At 36.4% G+C, this 25530-nt stretch overlaps 2 protein-coding genes across 3 annotated transcripts in view; both read right to left on the bottom strand.

Moving 5' to 3' along the window:
- dnhd1 (dynein heavy chain domain 1) overlaps nucleotides 1-15600 on the bottom strand; it is an 80081-nt gene extending 64481 nt beyond the window's left edge. For both annotated transcript variants that reach the window (XM_073916542.1, XM_021479939.3), the window contains exons 1-9: nucleotides 15543-15600; nucleotides 10596-10991; nucleotides 10339-10497; nucleotides 10014-10217; nucleotides 6176-6286; nucleotides 5906-6062; nucleotides 2311-2562; nucleotides 2071-2214; nucleotides 858-933 (exon numbers count right to left, since the gene is read on the bottom strand). In XM_073916542.1, coding sequence (XP_073772643.1) covers nucleotides 858-933; nucleotides 2071-2214; nucleotides 2311-2562; nucleotides 5906-6062; nucleotides 6176-6286; nucleotides 10014-10217; nucleotides 10339-10497; nucleotides 10596-10930 — 1438 coding nt within the window. In that variant the 5' untranslated portion in view covers nucleotides 10931-10991; nucleotides 15543-15600. The remainder of the gene's footprint in view (nucleotides 1-857; nucleotides 934-2070; nucleotides 2215-2310; nucleotides 2563-5905; nucleotides 6063-6175; nucleotides 6287-10013; nucleotides 10218-10338; nucleotides 10498-10595; nucleotides 10992-15542) is intronic.
- Nucleotides 15601-17485: 1885 nt separating this feature from the next.
- Nucleotides 17486-25530, bottom strand: part of zgpat (zinc finger, CCCH-type with G patch domain) — a gene marked incomplete in the record, with an annotated part of 13144 nt that continues 5099 nt past the window's right edge. The window contains 5 exon segments of the mRNA NM_200485.2: nucleotides 17486-18507; nucleotides 21143-21542; nucleotides 23305-23427; nucleotides 25094-25258; nucleotides 25457-25530. The exon segment at nucleotides 25457-25530 is cut by the window's right edge and continues 60 nt beyond it. Coding sequence (NP_956779.1) covers nucleotides 18369-18507; nucleotides 21143-21542; nucleotides 23305-23427; nucleotides 25094-25258; nucleotides 25457-25530 — 901 coding nt within the window.

Genomic DNA, 25530 nt, shown 5'->3' with positions numbered 1-25530 from the left:
GTGCTCAGCATATTTGCCATTTTGAAAATGAATATTTTTATCCATTTCCCAGTGAATATGGGTAATAAATATTGGTGCATTTGGAACAAAACAGATTTATTAAACAGATATTGTTATTAAAATAGTATTTTAGTCACAACATCTTTAAAAATGGAAAGATAATACAATTAAGTTACTGCAACTACAACATTTCACCAAAATGTATATATATTTTTTGCTTCTCTTGATTCTTCCTCTTTTTTAAATTTGTATTTAATATTTTTCTATGCGAGGCAGTGGCGCAGTGGGTAGTGCTGTCGCCTCATAGCAAGAAGGTTGCTGGTTCGAACCTCGGCTCAGTTGGCGTTTCTGTGTGGAGTTTGCATGTTCTCCCTGCCTTCGCGTGGGTTTTCACCGGGTGCTCCGGTTTCCCCCACAGTCCAAAGACATGCGGTACAAGTGAATTAGGTAGGCTAAATTGTCCGTAGTGTATGAGTGTGTGTGTGTGAATGTTTCCCAGAGATGGGTTGCGGCTGGAAGGGCACCCGCTGCGTAAAAACTTGCAGGATAAGTTGGCAGTTCATTCTGCAGTGGCGACCCCGGATTAATAAAGGGACTAAGCTGACAAGAAAATGAAAGAATGAATATTTTTCTATAACATATAAATGCGGATGTACTAATTTTTGAACTATAATTGTAAAGTTATTTTGTTAGATTAGCTCAAGATTTAGCTTCAGTAGTGAATTATCTGATGTATATGCACAAATATAATATTGTAAAGCATCCTATAGAAAATATTTTATTAAATGAGAGATTTGTAAGGGGTGTACTTATATATGCTGAGCACTGTATACTGTATGTGATGATGTGCTGGATACCTTCAATAGGATCTTCAACACAACTGGTGGGCAAACAGCCTTTAGAGTCATATGACAAACTGCAGGAGTCAAACACCTGTAGAAACAGATCATTTACGCAGTAAGTATGAGGGGCGGACTGGCCATTTTTTAAATGTGGGCCGGTATGCTATTTTTTTAGTATAGAGTTTTTACATGCAGACAGCTTTTATCTCTTGCAAGATGTAAATATTATGGTGATGATGATGATGATAGTAATAATAATAATAAGTGTTAAGCCTGGTTTCGAGATGGGCCGACCCAATCAGAAGTTACGCGGACGAAATCAAAATCTGGCAAGAATGTTAAACAAACAGTAAGTGCAACACAAGCTAATTGTCAGAGATGGACCGTAAAAAAGGAAAGGCGATGCCGAAAAGCTCAGAGAAAGCAAAAAATTGCTCTAAAATCAGACGCTGCCAAATGCATAAAATTAACTGAAATAGTCTCAAAAGGGTGCAGTGCAGTGGGTAGTGATGTCGCTTCACAGCAAGAAGGTCAATGGTTCTAGCCTTGGCTGGGTCAGTTGGTGTTTCTGTGTGAAGTTTGCATAGGTTTCCTCCCGGTTTCCCTCACAAGTCCAAACACGTGCTATAGGTGAATTTGGTAGGCCTAATTGTCCGTAGTGCATGTATGTGAATGTGTGTGTATAGGCCTTTCCCAGTGATGGGTTGCAGCTTGAAGGGCGTCCGATGCGTAAAACATATGCTGGATAAGTTGGGGGTTCATTCTGCTGTGGCGATCCCAGAATAATAAAGGGACTAAGCCGAAAAGAAAATAAATAAATGAAATGATTGCATGTACAAATTTGTTATAAATGGGTTGTTTTTGTTCCAGTCACAAACATTAAATGTTTAAATATCTATTACATATGGAACTGCTTATATTATTTCACCATCTGTATACCAATGTATATAGTGAATATGCGTGTCCGTGGATGGGGCTGTGTCGGTGTGGTAATGTGGACTGGTGTGGCTACAGTGCCAGAGCTGATTTTTTTGTCCCAGTCCGCCCCTGGTAAGTATGTTTAAATGTTTTTAAAAGAGCACACTTGTCTTTATTTGTGAACAATTAAATATTAAAAGGATTTACACAGCTAAAATGAAGGTTACAGATTAGATAACAAAATGGGTATTATTAATACACGATGCATGTATTGTTTAATTCGACCATCTGGTGCACGATGACTTCTCACCTGAAGTATTGAATCCTCTACAGATAACACTGCTTCATGTAAAACTTCCTGAAACAAGTGTAATGGAGGAAAAACAGAAAGTTGACCATCTGTTCCAAATATAATCTCCACCTGGAAGAGACCGCTCTGTTCTTCCCGTTTTCTCTGAAAGTTTTTTAAATGATGTGCATTTGTAAAACAAGAAAAATACATCAATCTTACATGTAATTCAAAATTCACAATTAAAACCTTGATTCTCACATTTAAAACGTTGTTCAGGAAAGCTGTGATCTCCCCTTTGGAGATTGTGACTAGGTTTTGGACAGTCATGTGATCAGCCAGAGATGCAAGGTTTCCCAGCCACTGTATGGCTTGTTCTGCCTGACTGAGCTCTTTCTGTAGCTTTCTAAGGTAGGAGACCTGAAGGTGTAAGGATTGACTGCTCTGGTAAAGCTTTACGTTTTCTACTTCCATTTGGAGGTCCTGGCATGCTTGATAACTCTTATCCTTCACCTGCAAGTAGATGATAAGTGCAATGAATATTTAATAATGTCAAAGGAATAGTTCAGCCAAAAAAAATTGACAACCTTTCAGGCCCTATTTAGACTTGGTTTTATTTAAGATGTGTTTTGGTAAAAAGTGATGACACAAAATACAACTTTGAATAGGGGTCTAAAACGTTTTTAGCATCCCTAGAGTAAATACTCATATTGTCAAATGCATTCATGCAGCCATAGGAGACCAACAACTCATTTTGGAAGGAAAAGGATGTAGAATGTGATGAAATAAGTGGAAAGAATCTTAACGTGAAACGCAGGAGAAGATGCATATGAATACTATGTTTGTAACAAGTAATAACTGTGATGTGTCTTGGCTGGCAGCTTTCTGTTATTCTGAACTTGTTTGGCCGGCGTTTCTTGAGAAACTTCTGATGCCAGAGTTTCTCTCTTCCACACAATTACATTGTATTTTGTACATTTGCACAATATAACAAAACATTACGGGTGATGCAGTGGCGCAGTAGGTAGTGCTGTCGCCTTACAGCAAGAAGGTTGCTGGTTCGAACCTCGACTCAGTTGGTGTTTCTGGTTTCAGGTGAATTGGATAGGCTAAATTGTCTGTAGTGAATGAGTGTGTGTAAATGTTTCCCAGAGATGGGTTGCGGCTGGAAGGGCATCTGCTGTGTAAAAACTTGCAGGATAAGTTGGCGGTTCATTCTGCTGTGGCGACCCTGAATTAAGAAAGGGACTAAGCTGACAAGAAAATGAATGAATGAACGAACAAAACATTACAAAAGTGGTCAGTAAAAAAAAGATGCAGTGAATAGTATCTATAATGGCGATGCGAGGTTTAACAACCACATTACAGCCCGCCTTCTGAGTCCTTATGTGGAAATCCCTCAATTCTTAAAAAATATAAAAATGGATCAATAGAGGGACCCAGGCAGCAAGAAAGGAAGAGGTGTTCTGTGGTTGGCTGTGTGGGTTGGAGGAAGAAGCTGGAGCTTAGCAGAAGTGAAGGTGGAGCGAGTGTTTACTGAGACGCGACTTGCCATAATAGCGTAGTGTCTAATAAAGAGAGTTGTTTACCAGAAAATCCTGGACTACTTGGATGTTCTCTTCGTGAGTAAAATGTCTTTTAGATGTGCTACGTTCAACATCTTCCCGTCAAATCATCTGAAACAGAACTGAAATCCTGGTACTACCAAAAGTTCCCATGGACTCCACAGTCACTCGCACAACACGCTAAATTCCCTTTATGTAGAGTAAAGATTTAGATTTCCCCTTTTTGCTTTGTTATGTTTGTCAAATGCTAGAATTTGGGAGTATTCTGTTTTGCTCGTTAATGCTCATTTATTATTTTTGTTTGTTTTTTGCTGAACTGAATTATAAACAATAGGTTAAGGCAGTGGTTCTCAATTCTGATCCTTGGGTTCATGGATCTCTCTGTTTACGAGCTGAGAAACTGAATCAGTTGTGTTACGTAAGGAAGACATACAAAATGTGCAGGGCGGAGAAGCCCGAGGACTCCAATCGAGAACCACTGCCTTAAAATAAGGCTAATAAAATATCAATAAATCCAAAAATGTTTCATTTCATGGGGACTTTAACATTCTGATAAATCATCTGGTTGGTGAGCGGAGCGAGGCTTCATGATACACTAAAACAGTTGAAGCAAATGTGTCAAAGCTTTAAAACGTTTCGAAACCTGTCTCTACAGCAACACATAGTCGCAATTTTTTATGTATTACTTTGGAACAGCTTCAAACAATTACACAATTTGAGGAATTATACTCCACATTGTAGAATTGATATTTCAAGTGATTTAGTGGAGCCGTGAGAGTTCCAGCTACCATGCAGAGACAATGGGTTCGAATCAAGGGGGATGCAGCTATAAGCTTTTAAAATGGTGGCTGCGAGAAATCAGTCTATAGACATTAGGTTTTAAGTGAAGTTTAATTTATTAAACTAATTTCGAGAGGAGTACGTGCTCATGATTAAACCAGCTGGCCCCCCAGGGTTTTCAGTTCTCTCCCAAAGCCAAAAAAATTGCTCTGCATCATAGACCTCTTAAACCTAAGTCTCTTTTACTAGTCATCTCGCTCTCAGGAAGTTCACCTTGGCCTTAGCTGCGGGGGAGTTTTGAGATCGCCCTGAGCTCAATCTCTCTCCTCGCCCCACAAAGGGAGGGAGCCCTGGACTTAAGGAATGCCTTGAGCTCAGGGCTCTCTCCTGGGACAGCATGCCAAACAAGCTTTCGTGAGTCATGAGCTAAGTGTAAACTCTTGAAATGCTCTGTTATTGTAATGTGTTTTGTTTTAACATTGGTCTGACATCATAATAAACACTTTGTGAATAATTATGTCCTGTATTGGTCATAAAACTTAACAATATTAAAATACATAGTCGAGATTCAAACTCAGGACATTTGCAGCACACTTACTTTGCGGACACGCACATTTCACGTTTCCAACCCTGTCATTCATACGCAGATTCACCAGGTCTCAAACAGTGACTGTAAAAAAAACTCTAAACACTTCTGAAATGTCCGATGATTTGAATTGCTTTAGTCACGTGACTTGGATGCTTCAGATCATTTTAGTCATGTGACCCAGGTGTTTAAAATCACTTTAGTCACTAGAAGTGGGTGAACGCGCTTTGGGTTCGTTACACTGTGTCAAAACATCCACATAGTTAATGATGTATGAGCAAATTAGGTGTGCACATTGAATTTCACAACAGAAATTTATATATATTTTTAACCTACAGATTTCAGATTTTCAAATAGTTGCATCTCAGCCATACATCAATGGATAGCTTATTATTACCTTATTGTCTCAATTTCCAAAATTTTAACCTTGTAGTCTAGGGTCACAATTGGGCATGAACTAAAGATCTTTTGAAATTATTATTACTGTATATACGTATGCTCAAGGCTATCTCACGGCAATTCGTAAGCTTTTGATTTAGTGGCTAATTTCTTTGAGTTCATACAATCTCATTCATACAGTTTATATGATTTGCTCATCCCCCAATGACAGTTCCTAAATTTTCAAAATCATACAAATCATACATTTTCGTAGGACTTAATTCATACAAATTCATAGAAATTAGCCACTAAACTGACAAAATGTAAAATAGTTACAGTTTCTCATGAGATCGAGTTGGTATGCTAGACATATAGAAAAGAATTCAAATTGATTGCAGAGTTTAATTTTTAGTGTCTCGATTCACTTTCAATCAAAGAAGAGCAGCTTTAACGTTCTACAAAATAGCTTGCTTTGCATTCCAGGAGAGGAAGAAAGTCCTAGGGTTTTTTAAATGACACAATAAAAACAGAATGTTGTATATCATACCGTATTAAGTACTGCAGCCTGGCAATGTAGAAACCTATCTAAAGAAGCTTGAGCTGTCCGCTTCTTTTCCAGGAGTGCTGTTTGAAAATCCAAGAGTGTGTACGTCCTTAAAGGATCCTGTGGCAGCCACCTGACCTGCTTTAGCTCCTCAATTAATCTAGGAGTAATAATAAAAGAGGTTTTTGAGATAAGCAAAAATGTGAATCTTTATAGCAGCACATTTTAATTAAATTTTTAACATGTCTTATAGGGTCATTTTGGGACAAAAACCTGGCAAGATGCAATAATGCATTCCTGAACTGGGGCACTGCTATCAGCAGCTGAGACGGAAGAATGTCAATCCTCCGTTTGACTGTAACCTTGTGGACATTTCTGTGCCACCTGAAAAAGTTGTCAAGGAGTTAGAAAACTGCATGTATATAGGACTATATAAGATATTCCAAAGTTAATGGAACAGTTCACCCAAAAATAAAACTGCACTCACAACTCTCACGTGGATCCAAACCATTTTTTTAAGTTTTTTTTTTCTTCTGAATATAACAAACCAATTGCACTTGGTATCAATTTTAAGAAATAAAATACTATGAAGTCAAAGGCTACTGGTTTCCAACATCCTTCAAAATACTTTCTTTTCTTAATCAACTTAAGAAAACCTCAGGGGCCATTTACGTTTTAATAATGTTTTCAGCCAATATCTGGAAACCTTTTTGCGGTTCTTGGGCTTACATAACAAGATCGTTTTTGAGACTTGAAATGCATAAATCTGAAAATGCCACCATTGCCATGCCCATGTAAACACCCAAAAACAAGAATCTTTGAAAACAATGATGTCAGACGCAAGCATGGTACATCTGTTTAGAGAGATGTAGAAGGCAATCGCAAACAAACACGTGGTAGTATTGTTGTCAGTGGTGAAAAGTTACGACTTACAAATACTCATGCCCTGCCTTTTAGAAGTCTAAACAGTTTTTTATGAGGGTACGCACACTGACGTCAACCTTTAGCATCTGTTTGTGAAGACGTCATGCGTGTCACCTGCTTAATACTTATTACCAAAGACTGTAGAATACACAACAAATGTCACTCATATAGTTGTGAATGGGGAAAAAGTGTAATAGTCAATATGGCGAATAAAGCCCTGCCTTCTAGTACAGGAGCCAATCATCGATCACAATAGACAGACAATTCAAAGGGGGAGGGACTTGGACCTGACGTGTTTTTACGAGTTTCTGCAGTTGTTATGAAGCTTCTGGAGTCCCAGTGAATACTTCCTTCACAGACATGAGAAATATATTCACATGAAGCCTAAAATCTCTACTTTTAAACAAACCAACTACACTTGAAAACAAATATCTGGTTTTTGAATGCGAGGTATAGTACAAACGTACATCCTATGACAGCAACTACTCAAGCACCCACAAACTTGTCATCAATGAGGCCCCTGTCAATTTGGGAGGAGATTTGCCATCATGATCATGTTGGGAATTACTTCAGAAGACCAGTGTGATCGAATGAGGCATTATTCAGAGAATAATAATGTGTGAACTGAAACACCTAAAAAGGAGGTTGATGTCGTTCCCTTTGAGTGCTGATTTTTGTGATTTGAACATTTAGAAACAAACCTAAGAGACAGCTGATGTTTCATTTTTGTTGGTGATTACAAATATGAAATTTCATTGTAAGCCTGTCATACAGTTTTGGAGAAATTGATGTAGAGGTCTGCATTCCCACGGCTGTACTGCGGAAGCTGAGGGACCCGACAAGATTTCTTGAAGCACGAGAATAAATTTAGAATAAAATGCGGTACCGGTTGGTAACTCTGGTGTAAATTGAACGGGAGCAGTATATCTGTGTTGGTACAGTCAGTGCTTACTACTGTTAGACATAATAAACACATAACCAGTGCATTTTGAAAAAGGTTTTTTTTTTTTTGCGCATTCTGTGTGTGCATCATCTGCATAATGGTCCTCAGAGCAGGCTTTACCAACATGTGGAGCAATGTAAAGATGTGTCCCTTAGCTTGCATTGGAAAATGGTCCATTAACAGTTAGGAAACCCACATCAGGCAAGTCTGATGCATTGGAGACTTTTTCATGCATCAGAGGCACGAATGGAAAAATATTACCCTTTGCGCGATGTGATAATACCTTAAAGTCCAGTCACAAAACTGGAACCTCAGGTTTAAGGCGCCACTCATGTCTCATCACAAAGGGGCAAACAAAACTGACATTTAACCTACAATCCTTGCTCAACACTTTTATCTGTTATCTCTCGCTTGGTAGTACCCAATTTAAACACAAGATTTTGGAAACCAGATCTAAATTTAGCAGGGATGGTCGGGTCAGGTAGAAAACGGGGTGGGTCAGGCAGTGGGTGAAGTAAAGGCTGAATATATGGTGGGAGCAGTCAGGTGCAGAATTAAACCTTGCGAGAGTGGGCGGGAGCGGAACTTTAAAATTAGTCCCACGCAGACCTCTAATGTGATGTTTAATCGTTATTTCACCTGAGAGGTGTTTCAAAGTTGGCTGTCGAGTAAAATTACTGAATAAGACTTAGGGCTCTATTTTAACGAACTAAAGTGCAGGGCGTGTCTGAATCCACTTTTGCTATTTTATGGATTAAAAAAAACGCTGTGCGCCATGGCGCATGGTCTGACAGGGTTGTGCTTATTCTCTTTATGAGTTCTGAGTGTTTTGAGAATAAAACAATCAGAGTCTCATCTCCAATTCCCTTTAGAAGTCATGTGCCATGGCACATTTGCTATTTACACGGCAGACTTTGTAAGGGGAAAAACTGAACACTTCACTAGCGAGAATACAATTAAACAGACCATGCACAGGGCGAGGATAAAGAATGAGCCTCTTCCAATCTGCCTTTACTTTCACATTCTCTCTTTTGTGGATAAGGAAACGATGTTGTATGCACAGACATGCATTAGCATACATGATGAATTTCGTTTAAGCGCAAAGATTTGTTTCAAAACTATTTTCTTAATTCAGTTCTAATTTTCAGCAAACGAATAAATGAACAATAATAACGAAATGTGGTCAAATAGTTATATGCAAACACACATGCTATGCCCCATAAACACACATGCTAAGCCCCATATGGTCCAAAACCTGACAGGTAAATATTTACATTTTTACAAATGTAAACATGCATGTAATAAATAATATTACCAATATAGTATAAGCAAGAAAGCAAAATCATGAAAAAAATAATTTAAAAAAAGCCCCCAGAGATGACGAAGGCATGGAGGTAGTGGTTTTTATTTTTATGTAGAAAGTAATAATTTTGTAATATTTAAATTTTTTATGTCTTTTTCATTTGTAAAGATGTTTGTGTACAGCTGTACATCCGGTGTGTTTTAAGCAATGTGTAAGCGACTTTTGACTTTAGACCTGCTTTTAGCTGGTCTATAGAGCAGTCTATTTTAGTTCTTCAAAATAGCAACGTGCCAACAATGTGCCTTAACACACCTCTTTTCTAGACTGAAACACCCATGAGTCCACAAAGTGACACACACGGACTTGCTATTTAAACAACATGGCGAAAGAAAATTAAGGTTTGTTTGGTCTGAAAATAGCAACACATTAGGAGAAACACATCTTGCGCCGTATTGCGCCGAGTGTGTAATAGAGCCCTTAGTCACAACTCACTGCTTAAGTACTTTTAGAAGGCTACTTTTTGATACTTTTAGTCTACTTGCAGTTGCAGTACAACTTGCAGTTTTGGCAAGTAATGGTACATTTACTCTTTCCACCACTTGTTGTTTTTGCTTAAGATTTTGTTTACGCTTCATCAGTAAAATGTGAATTTACTGAACTGCAATTTCTACATACACATCAGCGCTGACCCACCAAGATAACAATGCCAAATACTGGCCTGGCATATGTGTTTTGGCTGTTGTTCCAGATGTGTGAACTTTGTCATGTAATCATGAAACCTTTTTTTAATGTGTGGTGAAAACAAATTCCAATTTTGTCTACAACATTGTCCGGTAAACGTAGACTGTTTTAGAACAAATAGGGGATTAGTAAATGATAAATGAGTTTGCTCATTTTTGGGTGTCCTGTTGCTCGGCATTATTTAGCTGAAGTTGAATAACCTTTTGAAGATCTTGCGCAGTAAACAATCTCTGAAAAATGGGATTTCTCTCACAGCTTCACAAAGCACAGCCTCTCGATACCACTCTGCCAGGGTCCAGAGCTCAATGCTGCAGCCATCCTGCATGTGTATTACAGTTGTAGGGGAGAAGATGTAGTGATCGGCGCATGCATCACTCCGAGAGATCACTTGCAAGTTATATGGTCTAAAGAAAGAGCATAAACATTTAGCTTACCAAGTAAGTCAACCACAATATATCTGATCATTTAAAGACAAATTTATATCAAGCTAAAATCAAGCTTCTGAAAATGAACAGTGACTCGCACCCATAAGGAGGATCTTCAGAAGCCTTGAGACAGTAAAAATCAAGTTCTCCCAGATGTTTTTTCTTGGCTAATACCTCAACCACATCAGTTCCAGTGAGTGGCTTGTTTCTGGCCTGGTTATCTTTCCCAGTTGTAATCTTTTCCTTGTCATTTTCAACACTTAAATAGACAAAAAAAAATAGACAAACTTTTTACAATCTTCTGAGCAAAGCAGAAGAAAACTTCATGCATAAGTAGGTTTTCACTAGTCAGCTTACTTGAATTGTCTGACACTTGAGTTTTGAGTTGTTTTCACAGGTGTCACACAACTGGCTCCTTCATTCCACACAATCTCTCTGACTGCCAGTTCAGTGCCCACCTGAGATACCAACTGCGGCAGTTTAACAGCAGACAGATCATTATGTGCTGGAGACAAGGTTCTTAAACTGAGTGTGCGAAAAGGTGATGGTTCACTTTTAAATGCTGGTGTGGTAGTCAGAGATTGACGAGACAGCAGTCGAGGCTGAGAAGCAGGTCTGTTTCCTCCTTTAGTCTGGGTGATAGCCAGTCTTGTAAAGCCATTACCTTGAGCATCTCTCTTGGGTGACGACATGACTTGAAAGTCAGTTTGACATAGCACTGACTACAATGTGATCCTCCGTCAACCCCATTTTCTAAAAGAAAAAATATATCCAACGTTTCATGTTACCCTGGTAAGGTAGTATGACTATTTAATAAGTACACATCATATGGTAAGCCCATTAAATATTGAATCTATATAAATATTATATCTTTTAACCTACCAGTACTTTTTTTTCGATACTAATATGTTTTCCATTGAGCGCTTGCTCATTAGCTACAAGTTCTCATTCTTTAGGTACTAGTAGGCTACATTTTTAAAAGATACTCGCACTTGTTTTTTAGATATAAGTGCCTAATAAATAGACACTATTACTCATTAGTAGGGCCAGACAGAATCTGCTGACATTTTTGCTATTTCTGCACAGAATTTTGTAAAAAAAAAAAAATAAAAAAAACATTCTGCGGATTTGTGCGAAATGATTTTGGAAGTATCATAAATGTAAAAATTAAATATATATAAATATATGTTAAAAATAATAATAATAATACTTTTTTTTAACTTTTATTTAATGTTTACAACGCAGATCCAAATAGATCCACTTGTTTGGTAAACAAAGCAAGTCTCTCATAAAATGTTTTTACTAAAAGATAAAATATTACTTTACAAACTGTATTGTAAATATATCAATTGAACATTTTCATATAATTTAATAATAATACTGAAATTAATTTAAAACAGAATAAATATAAATTGACATGTTTATACAAATAAATATAGACTCAATGAAGGGCTAAAAATTTGAGGAAGTCTGCAGATTTCTGCGCATGCAGATTCTGTGTGGGCCTAGATACCAGAACCTATTTTTACTCCAATCATTCGTTAGCATATAGGTAGGGTTATAATTACTATAGGTGTGTGGTAGAGTTATGGTTTATAGGACAAATGGCTTGGATTAGGCAATTAGATAGTGATTTCTATGAGGTGTTGCCTAATCTTGCAGAGGTGCAATTAAAAGTAAAATATAAAAGCACTCAATTTTCTGCACAATTTCAGGCTAACAGTCATTTACAATTAATAGTTTCAGTCATGTGACCTGTGTGGAGACTAGAAAGCAAAACAATGGGCCGTAATGGCAGCTCACACTGTGATTTCTATAGAAACACAGTGCAAGTAGGTCAGATGTGATTCTGTTTTTAGCAACAAATATTTGAATCATACGTCAACAGAACAAAAAAAGAGATATAAAAAAAATGTATTTCTGGCACTTGTGATCCATATACAGCACCCATATCAGTCTTTAAAAACCACTAGGTTCCTACCAGAGCTACAATTCTGTGATGTTCACATCTATCTTGTATTGTGTGGGAATGGGGTATGTGCACACAGACTTTTAATTTTAATCAGCCAGCCTCAGGGCTTCCGGGGAATTGTCATCCCATACAAAATCGTGGCGTTTAAGATCTGATTTCTAAACAGCAATCTTCACTGCTTGGCTGAGAAACATATAAAGTGGGTATCAGACCAAACAAGAAGCTCTGCATTAAATTATATTTTTCAGCGCCATGTCTTTAAAATATGAAGATATATTTACCGCAGTATATTAAAGGAATTTCTGTTTTTCTTGTGAAATTGAAAATAGTCACATAAAGCTTTCACCGGAAGTTCATCATTGGCTAAAAAACACAGTGCATGTAGCCCATTGCCAGTACAGAACATAGGGGTATGCTTTTAAATTTGGTGTTTGTTTCTTTTGTTAATGTCTGTGTGAACCAGAAGTTGCTGAGACTTTTATTTTAGTATGCTGATGTACTTCCAACTAAAACAACATATAAGTATGGGGTGGGTATTTCTTTTTGCACATTATTCACTTATAGCAAACTAACGGTAAAAGAGGCTTGGTTAAGGATATTGTGGCTAAAGCCATCAAACTGACATCAACTGAGAAGGACCAAAACTCCGAACGAGGAAGCAAATGGTCAGAGTTTAATTGGAGATTAATATATTTTTTTTTAATGGATTAACTTAAATGGATTAATTTTTCACCTAAAGAATAACAATGTTTTTTTTATCATTACATATAGCTAATTTACTGGTGCATTGATCTAACTCAGGGCTATTCATTTAGTTTGGCATGGGGGCCGGTTCATGAAAAGCATCCCAAACAAAGAGCCGGAGAGATATGACTTGCTATATGAGTGATGACACTACTACATATAAGAGCCCATATGCTGTATTTGTGCTCATAAAGACACCCACGTTGTTGTTTTTTTCTCTATTAAAATGTTAATATATTGTATTTTAAAGCAACTGCATTGTCCAATCGACTTTGTTTTTTTACAAACATTCAAAATGTTGTATTCTGTGCAACAAAAGCAGTGCATTGCTGAAGTAGGCTTTTTCTACATTTAGACGCATTCTTATGTTATGTGTTGAACAGCATAACAATTAGTGATGCAACATTATAAATTTTGGTTGTATGATATAGTCTGAAGAATAATCATGCTTTCACGTTTATCACGTCTAATGTAATTTAGAACAACAAGCTTTATATCTGGGTTCATGCGTATATAATCATTTTAATACTAATTCGTCAAACATATCTTTTGTTTACATTGCACTGGAAGCCACGCACAACTCTCACCCTGAGACGTTTTCTACTGCATGCGCCCGGAAAGAGGCAAGCGCGTTGCTCTGCTTGTACGCACATATTGTCATTCTTAAATTAGAAATAACAAACTTGCAAGCGGAAAAGACATGATATGGCAACGATCGTTGCTATAGTTAATCCGGTGTGCGTACATATTAGCCCCGGTGTACATTCTTGAAACTTTAAACTAGCGCACAGTTGGCAACTTGTCATAACTTTTCCGTGCAACAGAAATGCGGCTTAGAGAAACTTTTACAATCAATTAACTGTGACAAATTAAAGCTCAGTTAATAGTGAAATCAGCTAATCTTTGCATCCCTAATAATGATTACAGTGCATTGTGCAAAAGGCATTTTCTACAAAACATATCCAAATGTTATCGGCTGTCAGCACCACTCGCTTATGGTGACTCACGCTCTGCGCAGCCTCTGCAGCTCATGCTGTATTGAACAGATGCACGTTATTTCATAACTATAGAGGCCGTTTTTCGACTGAACTAAATTTATTTTTGATGTCACATTATTTGGAGGGCCGGATCAAACTGCCTTGGGGGCCGGGTTCGGCCCGCAGGCCGCCTATTGAGTAGCCCTGATCTAACTACTATAAAAGCACTGTCTTTGTAAGCCTGAGGGCACTGAGTAGCTATAGTACTTATTCAAAAGGTAATAACACACACATTTATGAGATACTAGTAGTACAACTCAAAATTTTACTAGCCATATTTTTATTTTTTTTACTAGTAAAATGTTTCATTAAAAATCTACTGTGGCCATTCTGCCTTGTCATAATATAATAAAAGTAAAACAAAACAAAAAAAGTTTTGACTATGAAGATACAAATTACAGAAAATACTAGTGTCTAATAAATAAGTACCTAATAAACAACTAGCAACTGAAAAGTCTAATAAATAAGGTAGGAAAATGGGCACCGGACAAAATATTTTTAAAAAGCACTATTACTTAATAATTAAAATTTACTAGAATATATTTAATATGTAAAAATCTTAAATGTAATAGGCTGTGCATTCTAATAATATGTAATGATATCTGTTTAGGCGACGCAGTGGCGCAGTAGGTGCTGTCGCTTCACAGCAAGAAGGTCGCTGGTTCGAGACTTAGCTGGGTCAGTTGGCGTTTTTGTGTGGAGTTTGCATGTTCTCCCTTCGTTCACGTGGGTTTCCTCTGGGTGCTCGGTTTCCCCCACAGTCCAAAGACATGTGGTACAGGTGAACTGGGCTAAATTGTCTGTAGTATGAGTGTGAATGAGTGTGTGTGTGTGTGTGTGTGTGTGTGTGTGTGTGTGTGTGTGTGTGTGTGTGTGTGTGTGTGTGTGTGTTTACCATGTTTACCAGGGTTGTGGCTGGAAGAGCATCCACTGTGTAAAAACGTGCTGGATAAGTTGGCGGTTCATTCTGCTGTGGCGACCCCGGATAAATAAAGGGACTAACGTTAAGCCGAAAAGAAAATGAATGAATAAATTATATCTGTTTATTAGGAAATTATGAATAAGCAGTAGTATACAGTAGCAGCTTTATATTATGTAGACCTCTGGTCCCCAATAGAAAGTGCCCTAATTTTTAATGACTACAAAAAATCCTGATCAGTACTATGTACGTAACATTTCAAAGACTAGGCTACATGCTAAAACAGCTCGCTGACAACAATAACAGAATTGCGGTTTACAGAAATTTATAGAAAACTCGAATCACGAGACAAAAGAGAGATAACTTTAAAACGGAGGAAATTAAAATTATACAGATAGCTAAACTAAAAATGTCTTGAGGAGAAATATCTTCGTTTGTCAGTTTAGGTTAGTGCTTTACGTTACACCGACATGTTGCTTGGATACAATGAACAAGAAACTATTGCAAAGTTTTTAGTAGACCAAGTTCAACAAAATTAAAACAGCACAGCTAGGTTGAGTAAGGTAAACATATACATTTAACATAAGTAATTTAAAAAAATTAAAACTGTAGGTTAAGGAAATTTGTACTACCTGGGATGAAATCTCAGTTGTGAGTACGTAGGCGCTTCCTGTTGCCATGGGAACAGCCACAAACTTCAAGATGGGTTTCTCTCTCGATCATTCTTCGGTAGTCAGATATAAGTGTATAAGTTTAAAGTTACGTTTAAAAGTAATATACTGTAATTTACTGTAATGTAAATTATCTAAATGCTGCGTTACGTTTTAGGGGAAGTGAAACGTTATTTTTGCATTTATTTTTTTAGATTGTAATGCCATTTTTTAAAAGTAATTTTACTGGATATATGACATACCAACGTTGGTTAAAAGTCAAAATACTGTCCTACAGAGTCGCTACACCCATGACAATTACTGTTAATTTTCACCCATGGTTTGGTAACCTAAAAATGCGATATTAAAGTTTGTCGTAATAATTACCCACAGCTTTACCACAAAAACATGATGAATACGTGATTACTTGTTTTTATTTATAATAAAACCACAGTTAAGTTACTCAATGACCAATTCCCTCAAAAACTGACATTATCTGATAAATTTACATTCTCCAGAATTTAAGAGTGTTTGTCCTTTTGCTTAGCTTTTGCATTCAGTAGTTTAACTTAACTTGTATGTTGTATCAATGTCCTGACGTGTGTAAAAAATGTAATTAAATGCAATCACACTTTATTGCATTGTATGTGGGACTAAAAAAGGTGGGCAAAAGTCCTTAAAATTATCTGACCCCACTTCATCTAAGCAAATCACAATATCGTAATGTAGCATCCAGATGTCACTAATGTAAAACCGGCCTGGGATCAGTCATGCACACTTTCTGGAAAAATAAATTGCTAAATATTTCTGAAAAAAAACACAATACAGGACTTCACAGACAATGTTTTGGAAATTCCAATGGACACCAACACTATACCTATGGAATTGAGCAAGACTCACAAACTTGCATCCATAAAGGGAAAAATGCATTTTGCTGAAATATATTCAATGCTTTTAAAATTCAAACAACTTACAGATTGAAGTTGAAGTTTCTCAAACAATATGGGTGGCTCTAATATACCTCTGACCATCTTAGATGTATTTTCATAAAACGTATGATCATACTCATAATCATAGCTGGACTTTGTTGTCATCATTTCTTTTCCTGTTTTTATATTAGGTTTTTTTGTGACTTTTGTATTCACTGGCATCCTTTTTATCTTATTTTGTTAAAAAATTACTGTGATAATTAAAATCATAAACTTTTTTAATCCTAGAAATAAGTAAAATCATTAGTAAAAAGATATCCAAATTCCAAGCCATGTATGGCACATTCAGCCTTTTAATTTTTGTGGCTAAATATTTAGTCTCCCTGGAATTGTATCTATCTGCTTCCTGAATGATTTTGAGATATTGAGCTTTAAAGTTTTTGCATCCCATAGAAAAAAAAGTGTGTGTGCAACATTTGCTTTTTAAATAAAAAGTCTAAAAATGTAAACAACTTATAAAAAACATCCCATAATGTAAATAAGTTGTCATTTAATAAGAATGTCAATAACTCAATTTTGACAAAAATGTCAGATAGAACCTTATAATTCTAAGGTGACGATTTAATCAAGGCTAAATATGTAATTGGCTGTCTGTGAAAGAAAAGAAATTCCTGCAGTTTGTGTCTAAACTTATAAATCTCATAAATATAATTCATAAATTTGTATGCATTTTTGAGCATCTTACAACCTAATTATTTGTATATATTTAGTCAGGGGTGTCCAAACTCGGTCCTGGAGTTTAACTTGCTTCAACCAGCCAGGAAGTTTCTAGTGTATCTAGTAATAGCTTGATTGGCTGGTTCAGGTGTGTTTGATTAGGGTTGGAGCTAAACCAGGTGTGTCAAACTAATTTTAGCTCAGGGGCCAAATGAAAGAATATCTATTTCCAAGTGAGATCGGTAAAATCATAAATAACTTAAAAACAACAACTTCAGATTGTTTTGATCGTTTTAATAGATCAACATAAAACATAAAGCTGGAGCCTGAGGAAAACACAATCTCACAGCACTTTGTAACTTTTTGATTTAATGGCTAATTCAAATAAAATTTGTACTATCTCATTTGCACAATTTAGTAGGATTTGCTCATTCACCAATGGCGGTTAGGTTTAGGGGTGTGGTTGGGTGCCACGCCTCCTTTTTAAAATCATACATTTTCAAACAACTGAACTTGTATGAATTAGCCACTAAACTGACAAAATGTAAAACAGTTACATTTCCTCATGAGAACACCTCAGCGAGGTTTGCCAGGGAATGCGGTCTTTCTCTCTGAAAAGGCTGTGAAACTGATGCTGATTAACAGTTAAAATGAACAGTTTAAAATTGCTTTTGCATCCAGTGGACACAATTAGACCAGCAGTTTCTTTTATTGAAAATTTGAAGCTCATTTTCATACTTTACAGAATTATCTCGCGGGCCAGATAAACCCTTTTATGGGCCTGATCCGGCAAGTGGGCCACACATTCGACATCCCTGCGCTATACTCTCCAGGACACTGGCCCTCCAGAACTGAGTGTGTGCACCCCTGTATTAAGAGGTTATTTATGCATCTATATATGAAAAACTATTGAGTCCGTGTGTATATTGTAATTTGTAAAACAAAACAATCCCAAACAATAGCTGCAAAATGTTTTTCTGTCCTCATTGATCCAAATAACCTGAATCCTTGAAATACACATTAAATCAAAAAGAATGGTAAGAATTTGAATATCATAGATTTTATAGTACATCCAATTTTTTTAATACATACCAAACTCATAATAATGTTTTAACACTAAAATGAAAAATCCCTAATAATGGTATAAAAAACAGCAGATGTGTCAGAATTCGGTCATTTTCTTATGAGTGTCTGCCTTCTTCTGCTCTCTCTGGATGGCCTGCTCTTGAGCCTTTAGCTGCTCCAGTAACTTGCGGGAGGCTGCGAGTTTCTCCTCTAGGCGACTGACCACAGCAGCATCCCTGGGGACAGAAAAAGAAAAAACATGAGTGAATGTTGTGAATTATGAATTAAAAGCAACCATGCAGCTTGGTTCACTTGGTTCACTTAAAGTAGAGTAAATAATATGTGAGAAGTACCCAGATGACCTATTACTTGCGGCAAAATTCTGAAGTGTGCATCCAACATATGCTACGCTATTCCCTGATGCACTGCGAGAGAATTCATGAATGGGAGTAAAGCAACGCAACTGACATGGATAGGTCACGAGATCATGACAAAATGGCAATGACAAAATGTCCGAATTCCATTTATATAACTCCCATTCATACTATATAGAACGTACTATTTTTAATGGTCGGGTAATAAATTTAAATTAAGATGCAGTACCTACAGAGTAGTAGGCGGTTTGGACACAGCCAAGGTTCGGATCAAGTGAAGGGTGATTTTTCAGCTTTGTATAAAGATCCCTTTAAGTTAGTGTTTCTCAACTACATTTCTGGAGGACCACCAGATTTTCCTTTGCTGCGTCCCAATTTGCATACTATCCATCCTAAATAGTATTTGAAAATAGAATTAGTACATCCCAAATCAAAGTATGTTGAAAATAGTATGCCAAAGGTTCCCAGATGGTTTACTACTTCCGGTAAAAATTCGAAGAAGTGTAGAAGTGTCCACAATGTAACCGCTAATATTGCCCAAAATACATTGCGCGTTGAGCGTGAATTAAATCAGAACTGTAAACGTGGGTGAAAAGTATAAATAGACTACAAACATGGTGGACGTGCGAGACCAACCATCAAGTAAACCGTCAAGACTTCGGTAAAGATGTTTGTATGACTGTTAATTAATATCCACTGGAAAATACAAACTGCTGCTTCTCCAATAAGGCAGGAAATTAAATATGAAGGAAATGTGGATGATGTGTGGATGATTGACAGGGCTCATAACTAAGCAACATATTGATCTGTTAATGAGGTAATAGTATGTCCCAAAGCTTGCATACTCTACTGTTACACACTCATAAGTATATACTTTTCCTTTACAAAAAGTACATACTTTTAGGGCTTAGTATAAGTATTGGAATGCAGTGCTTAGCTGCGTCCCAAATGGCACACTATACACTCATGCACTATGTACTTATACATTTACACACTCAAAAGGATAGTATATGTATGTATGTAGTGTCGCCCCAAATGGCACACTAATGTTATTTACCAAGTGGAAATTCAAACCGTTTCCCTAATGATATGTGACGGTCGCGAAATCAGTGAAAAAAACATTTGAATTATCAAATAATAACTGCCGTGAGAATAACAGCATTCACCATCAGGAGGTGCTATAATCACTCTCGATCATGAGCTCATTAGCAGAGACTGCTCCAAACCTAATCAAATACAGCTGATCCAACTAATCAAGGTGTTCAAGACTACTAGAGACTATTAAGGTGGTGTGGGCTGGAGGTGGTTGGAACTAAATTATGCAGAGCTGCCGCACTCCAGGAATTGAGTTTGAGACCACTATTTAAATCAACTAAATTCTATTTTTTAAATTAAGAAAATCTTAACTTTCTGAAAGCTAATACCGTTTTTTCAACCACTAACAACCATTCTCGCTCAAAGCGTGATTGGTGCTTGGATTGACGGCAGCCGTATTTAAAACCGCAGAAAACATTAATTTGGCAGCTTCCCGCTCTCTCTTGAATGCCCACTCGTTGTTCTTTGTGGAGATGTTATTTGAACGATGAAAATTGGTGATTTTCGCTGACGTCTTGTGAGATGAATATGTGTAATTATACATTCTAACTGGAGAAACCCAGTTTTCTATCTCCCTGTCTGACTTGGAGCATGGTAGGTTTGGTGCCTTTTGTTTATTAGTTGCCTTTTCTCCTGTGCTGTTTTCAGTATTTTAGTTTTCTTATTTATTTTTTAGGGAAGTTTGCTCTAATTTAGTTAGTTAGGTTTACTGTCATGTATTTTGGCTTAACCCCTCCCAATTCGTAACACAACAAACTCATTTCAAAACTATTAACAACAGCTTCAAAACAGATTGATGGTAAATTCCATGCATTTTGCCATATTTACATCAAAATAAAGAAAAACTTACCAGAAAAGTTACTGTTTTCGCTAATTTAATTTTTGATGATAGAATTTACTAAAAATGTCAGCTTTTTTTTTTTATGGATTTATTATTGATCCAAAATGGTTATGTAAACAATTGGCTAAACTACAGTGTTTATTTCGTCAAAGAAAAAAAGGCTGAAAAATGTTTGTTGTTGATGGCTTGGAAGAAACAGACACTTGAGAAGTAGTATCATGACTTAAAACTAAAAGTGTGCGCTCTGTTTTGCTCATTTAATGAATGAACAGTACAATATTGTTGACAAAAAAGTATGTTTTCTTTTTTGTTATAATCCACTGCATTACAGTTCATTAAGTCACGTTACTGTAGCAGGTCAAGTTTATTTGTTTCAAGCCATTTCTGTTGACGGACTTTACACTGCCACAATACTAAATTCTTAGATCAATTCATTGTCGTGAACTTACCCTTTGCTGCTCTTGCATCACAGATATAGCAAAAAGAGTGGGTAATACAAAAATTAAAAAACACAAAAAAAAAAATCTGGCCAGGTAGCTATAGAGACTGAAAAAAGCATACCTTCCGTTCCGTTTACTGAGAGACTTAGTAAGTTGCTGGATCTCTCTTTCAACTTGAGTGACTTTCTCCGCGGCCTCAAACAGACGAACATTAAGGGACCGTTTGGTGCTTTTTCCACCCCTATAGGCCTCTGCACCAGTGACCAATGAGCTTGAGGAATGAGACGCAGACTGAGCTCTATCACCGAGCTTAGAGTTTAGAAAGTCAAAAACATTGTGGCGTGTGGATGTGGACGCTTTCTTCTTTTTAGCCTTTCTTTTATGTGAGGTCGGGTTATTCTTGGCAATAGCAGCTGCAGTTTTTCTCTGAGTAAGTTCCGCGCATATATCCAATGAGTGGCCTTTGGGAAGAACCACTGCCTGAACTGGCTCGACACGACCAGAGAGAGTTTTTCCCAAGCCTGTCCAAAGACAGAAACAACATCAGAGTATATACAGAAAACATAAGAGAGAAATTCAATATCTTTAAAGACTCTTTCCATACATTTTAAGATCTTATCACCACTTTAGATTCTAACCAATAACATTCACATTTTAATTACAGTACATTTACTGAAAGATTGTAAGAAAGCAACACTAAAACTCTTAGCTTGTGAGAACTCCTTATGAATGCAATTCTGACTGTGATTACAAAGATTTAATATGCTTTAGAGTGGGCAGAAGGGTTTTAAAATTGATTGTTTAATTAAAATTCTATGATGTATAAACATAATCTGTTTTTGAAATGATGCTACATAAACATACCTTCTCCTAAACTGAAACCTTCATATACTGAAAACAAAAGCTACATCTCATTTCCAGCAGGTGCCCCCTATAAAAAGGCAGGAAATCTAACCCAAATCTAGCATGAAGTTTTAGATTTCACAAACTTCACAGCATCCCAATATTCGCAAGATTAAATTCAGGCAAACTTTAGAAATGGTACAAAATAAAAATCATAAAATAAAATAATACCTTGTAAAACAACATTTAAGACTTTTTAAGTGCCTTAAATTTCTGTCAATTGATTCATCAACTTTTAATGCTTTAGAAGTGCAGTATGTAAATAAAGGTGCAGTGGTTGAACTAGGTATTGCATTCCTGGATCAAAACACGCAAGAGCAGGTTGCCAGATAGAGATTGACAATCGAGCCTAAAGGCTTATTTAAGTAGTGTTCTAAATAAAAGCAGGAATATTTTCCACACTAAAAGGAGTTTTTGTTCTAACCCACACCTGAAATATATATTTTAGAAATGACTTTTATTTATTGTAGCTGAACAACAGAACTATGACAGTACACCTCATGTGCTTTATTCAGTGTTAAATGCTAATAATGTGAGTTTGAATGCCATTTTACATTACTTTTATTGCCAGACTGCTGAAATCAGCAGCAGCAGACAGCTTACCTTAAATCTTGAAAATAAAATAAACAGTTTATAATTGAACTTTAGAACTGAAATAATGCAAATTAACACACAGTAATTCAGCATTTACATTTAATAATGTATAATTAAAGAGGGTTATTGTGTATTAATTATATCATACACCTTACTTTGTGCATTTTCTGTGCATCTAAAAGGCTGTATTTAAACTTCTGTTGCGTTTCGTCTGGTGCAAACAGCCAAATCGCTTTTTACTGCAAAACTCCTCATGTAGCGTGTTGTTAGGACACAGGGTTACAATGTAAATTGCTCAACTAATGGTAACATTCGTAATATTCATATTATTTGCTAATTAATAACCACCTCATGTGGAACTCTACGTCTAATTTCAGAGTCTGCTACTGTCCACCGGAGGTCGCATTTCAGTCACAGACCCATGCTTTGAAAGCCTTTCTGAATGATTAAATGAATAAATGGTTTTCAACCAAGGCAACTTGGGGTGCTAAAATTGAATTGTCTAAAGTGACAGGCTATAAGAACCAAAACAAAGACAACCATTCGGTCACATAACACACATTTTCAAAGCAGGACAACTGACATCAGCTTTGTTTGTCAGATAAACAAGAATGTTCACTTAGCATGTTTCTTAAATATCTGCAAACACATGGTATTTTTATGCTCTAGAAGTGTCAAAAACTTACATACAGCACCCTTAAGACATTGTGGGCACCCTGTATATTTGCACAAGACAGACATTTTGTTTCAATGGTTTTAGACTGATGTCTGATAATGTCCACCTACCTTTACCAAGCTCATAACCCATTTTCATTAAGAGCTTTGAGCCAATGCCACGTGTGTGAGCTTCCCAACCGCAAAACTCAGCAGTGTTTACCTGGGCCAAATCCTCTTCTCTTGATGTGAATACTGTAACGAGATACAAAGTTAACTTAAGTTCAACAACACCTTCCAAATATGTTAAAAAGCTAGAAATCTGTACATTTGTATTTGCATATGGGTCATGAATTGTTCCAATAATTACTGAAAAGAATTAATGTGTGTATTCGGGTTAGTAGTGTTAAATGTTTTTTAACACTAAAAATTACACAATTTTAGCAAACTGAACTTTGGTAGTCAATGATACCCAATTAAAACATGCGTTTCATTCAATTGCTTAGTCGAGATGATTTATTTAAATGTTTATAGTCAAAAATTTGCCTTAGAAAAGCGATTCATCCAGTTGGTTTGTTCCCTCTTTTAACCTTTGTGTATTGTTCGAATTGACTCCCCTTCATTATGTTAGTGGTTGTTTTTGCTCCATTTTCTTTCATTATAACACCATTTATTTAATTTGCAAAGCCTTGACACCATATAATCATGCATTCTTGATTGTTGGTGGTTTCCCTTTTGGGAAGAGGTAAAATCTCTTACACACTCTCACTCTTGCACACACAATACTCCATATAAAAGCCAGAAACTAAGCTTTTTTTTTGCACTGTAACTGATGACCAACAGTAAAATTGACCACGTTTACACCTTTTTTAACAGGGAAAACCACCAACAATCAATAACGCATGATTATATGGTGTCATGGCTTTGCAATCAAAAGATGTCATTATAATGGAAGTCAATGGGGCAAAAACAGCCACCAACATAATGAAAGGGTAGTACATTTTTAGTTAATAAAAGTGTGTGTGTTGAGTTTTTGAAAAAAAATTCAAAGCATTTTCCCAAAATATGTCAAAATAAGATTTGTCAGCAAAAATTATCGAAACAAAGAGAAGGTTGTGGCCAAATTAAGCCACAATGAGTGAATGAAAACATCTCTAACAGCACATTAAGGTTTAAATTCAGTTAGAAATGTAGTGTTCGCTACCTGTAATTGTGTATGAGCTGTGAATCATTCTAACAACTGCACTAATAGCTGTTAAATATGGGGCATTGACATGTTAATGTGTGGTTAATTTATCTGACCCTGACATTTTTATAACTACCGTGCCAAAGGTCCACATTTCTTTAATGAACCCGTTGCCAGCACAATGTCATTCTTTTAATTATAATCTGGACAAAGATGGTTAAATCTCAAGTCCAGTCCACGTTTCACCCAAAAAAAATAATAACAGCAAAACTAACACTTTTTTTTATTATGACATTATTTTACTACTAAGAACCTTTTTATGTCTACGATTCACCTTAACTGTGGTATGTTTGACTGGCTTATTTTGCACATTTTTATAATTCCCATAATTTTCAACCTAGAACAGTGTTACTATAATGTTATTAATACGCTTATCTGTCAAACCAAACATTTACATATTTTTTTAAAATAAACTATTACTTTTATACAGCAATACTGCATTAAACTGATAAAAAAGCACATAATACAGTAGGATTTAGTATTTAAATGCTGTAAAACATTTACATATTTTAAAGTCGTTTAATTTCATTTAAAAATCCTGTTTTTGTTTTTATTTTAAGACTTTTGTACCTTTAAATTGACAGGACATTAGAGAGCTTAGACAGGAAAGTATGGGGCAGAGAGTATCAACTACCACACACCTATGTATAAATGTACAAAAGTGTCTATTAGAACCTTTAGCATAGCCTCCATCACACTCAGCATCATCCTCGGAGTCCGATGAGGAAGAGGAGGAAACATCATCCTGACGAAGAGGAGGAATGATCCCATCAGCCTCCAGCACAGCCTCCTTCAACAGCAGCGAGTCAAATTTCACTGTGTAAAAACCCCCTTCAATCTCTGGAAGCAGAGAAGCAGCAATGTCATGCATTATTTTACCCAACTGAATGCGTTTGCTGTTGTTTTTCTATGATAATACCGCCGTAAGGATCAATCTGTTTCCGTGCTGAAAGTTGTGAGGAAGATCAACAAATGATATCATCTACCTTTTTATTTTATTTTTTAATGTTGATATTGTTGTTAAACCCATTATTGTACCTGATATTCTGGCTGGGTACCAGATGCCATCTTCATGCTTGGCCAAACACGCAGAGCCCGACTCCATGTTACTG

Source organism: Danio rerio, chromosome 11 (assembly GCF_049306965.1).
Source record: "Danio rerio strain Tuebingen ecotype United States chromosome 11, GRCz12tu, whole genome shotgun sequence".
NCBI lineage: Eukaryota > Metazoa > Chordata > Actinopteri > Cypriniformes > Danionidae > Danio > Danio rerio.
The sequence above is the reverse complement of the archived record's forward strand: the minus strand, read 5'-3'. Positions and strand labels throughout refer to the sequence as shown.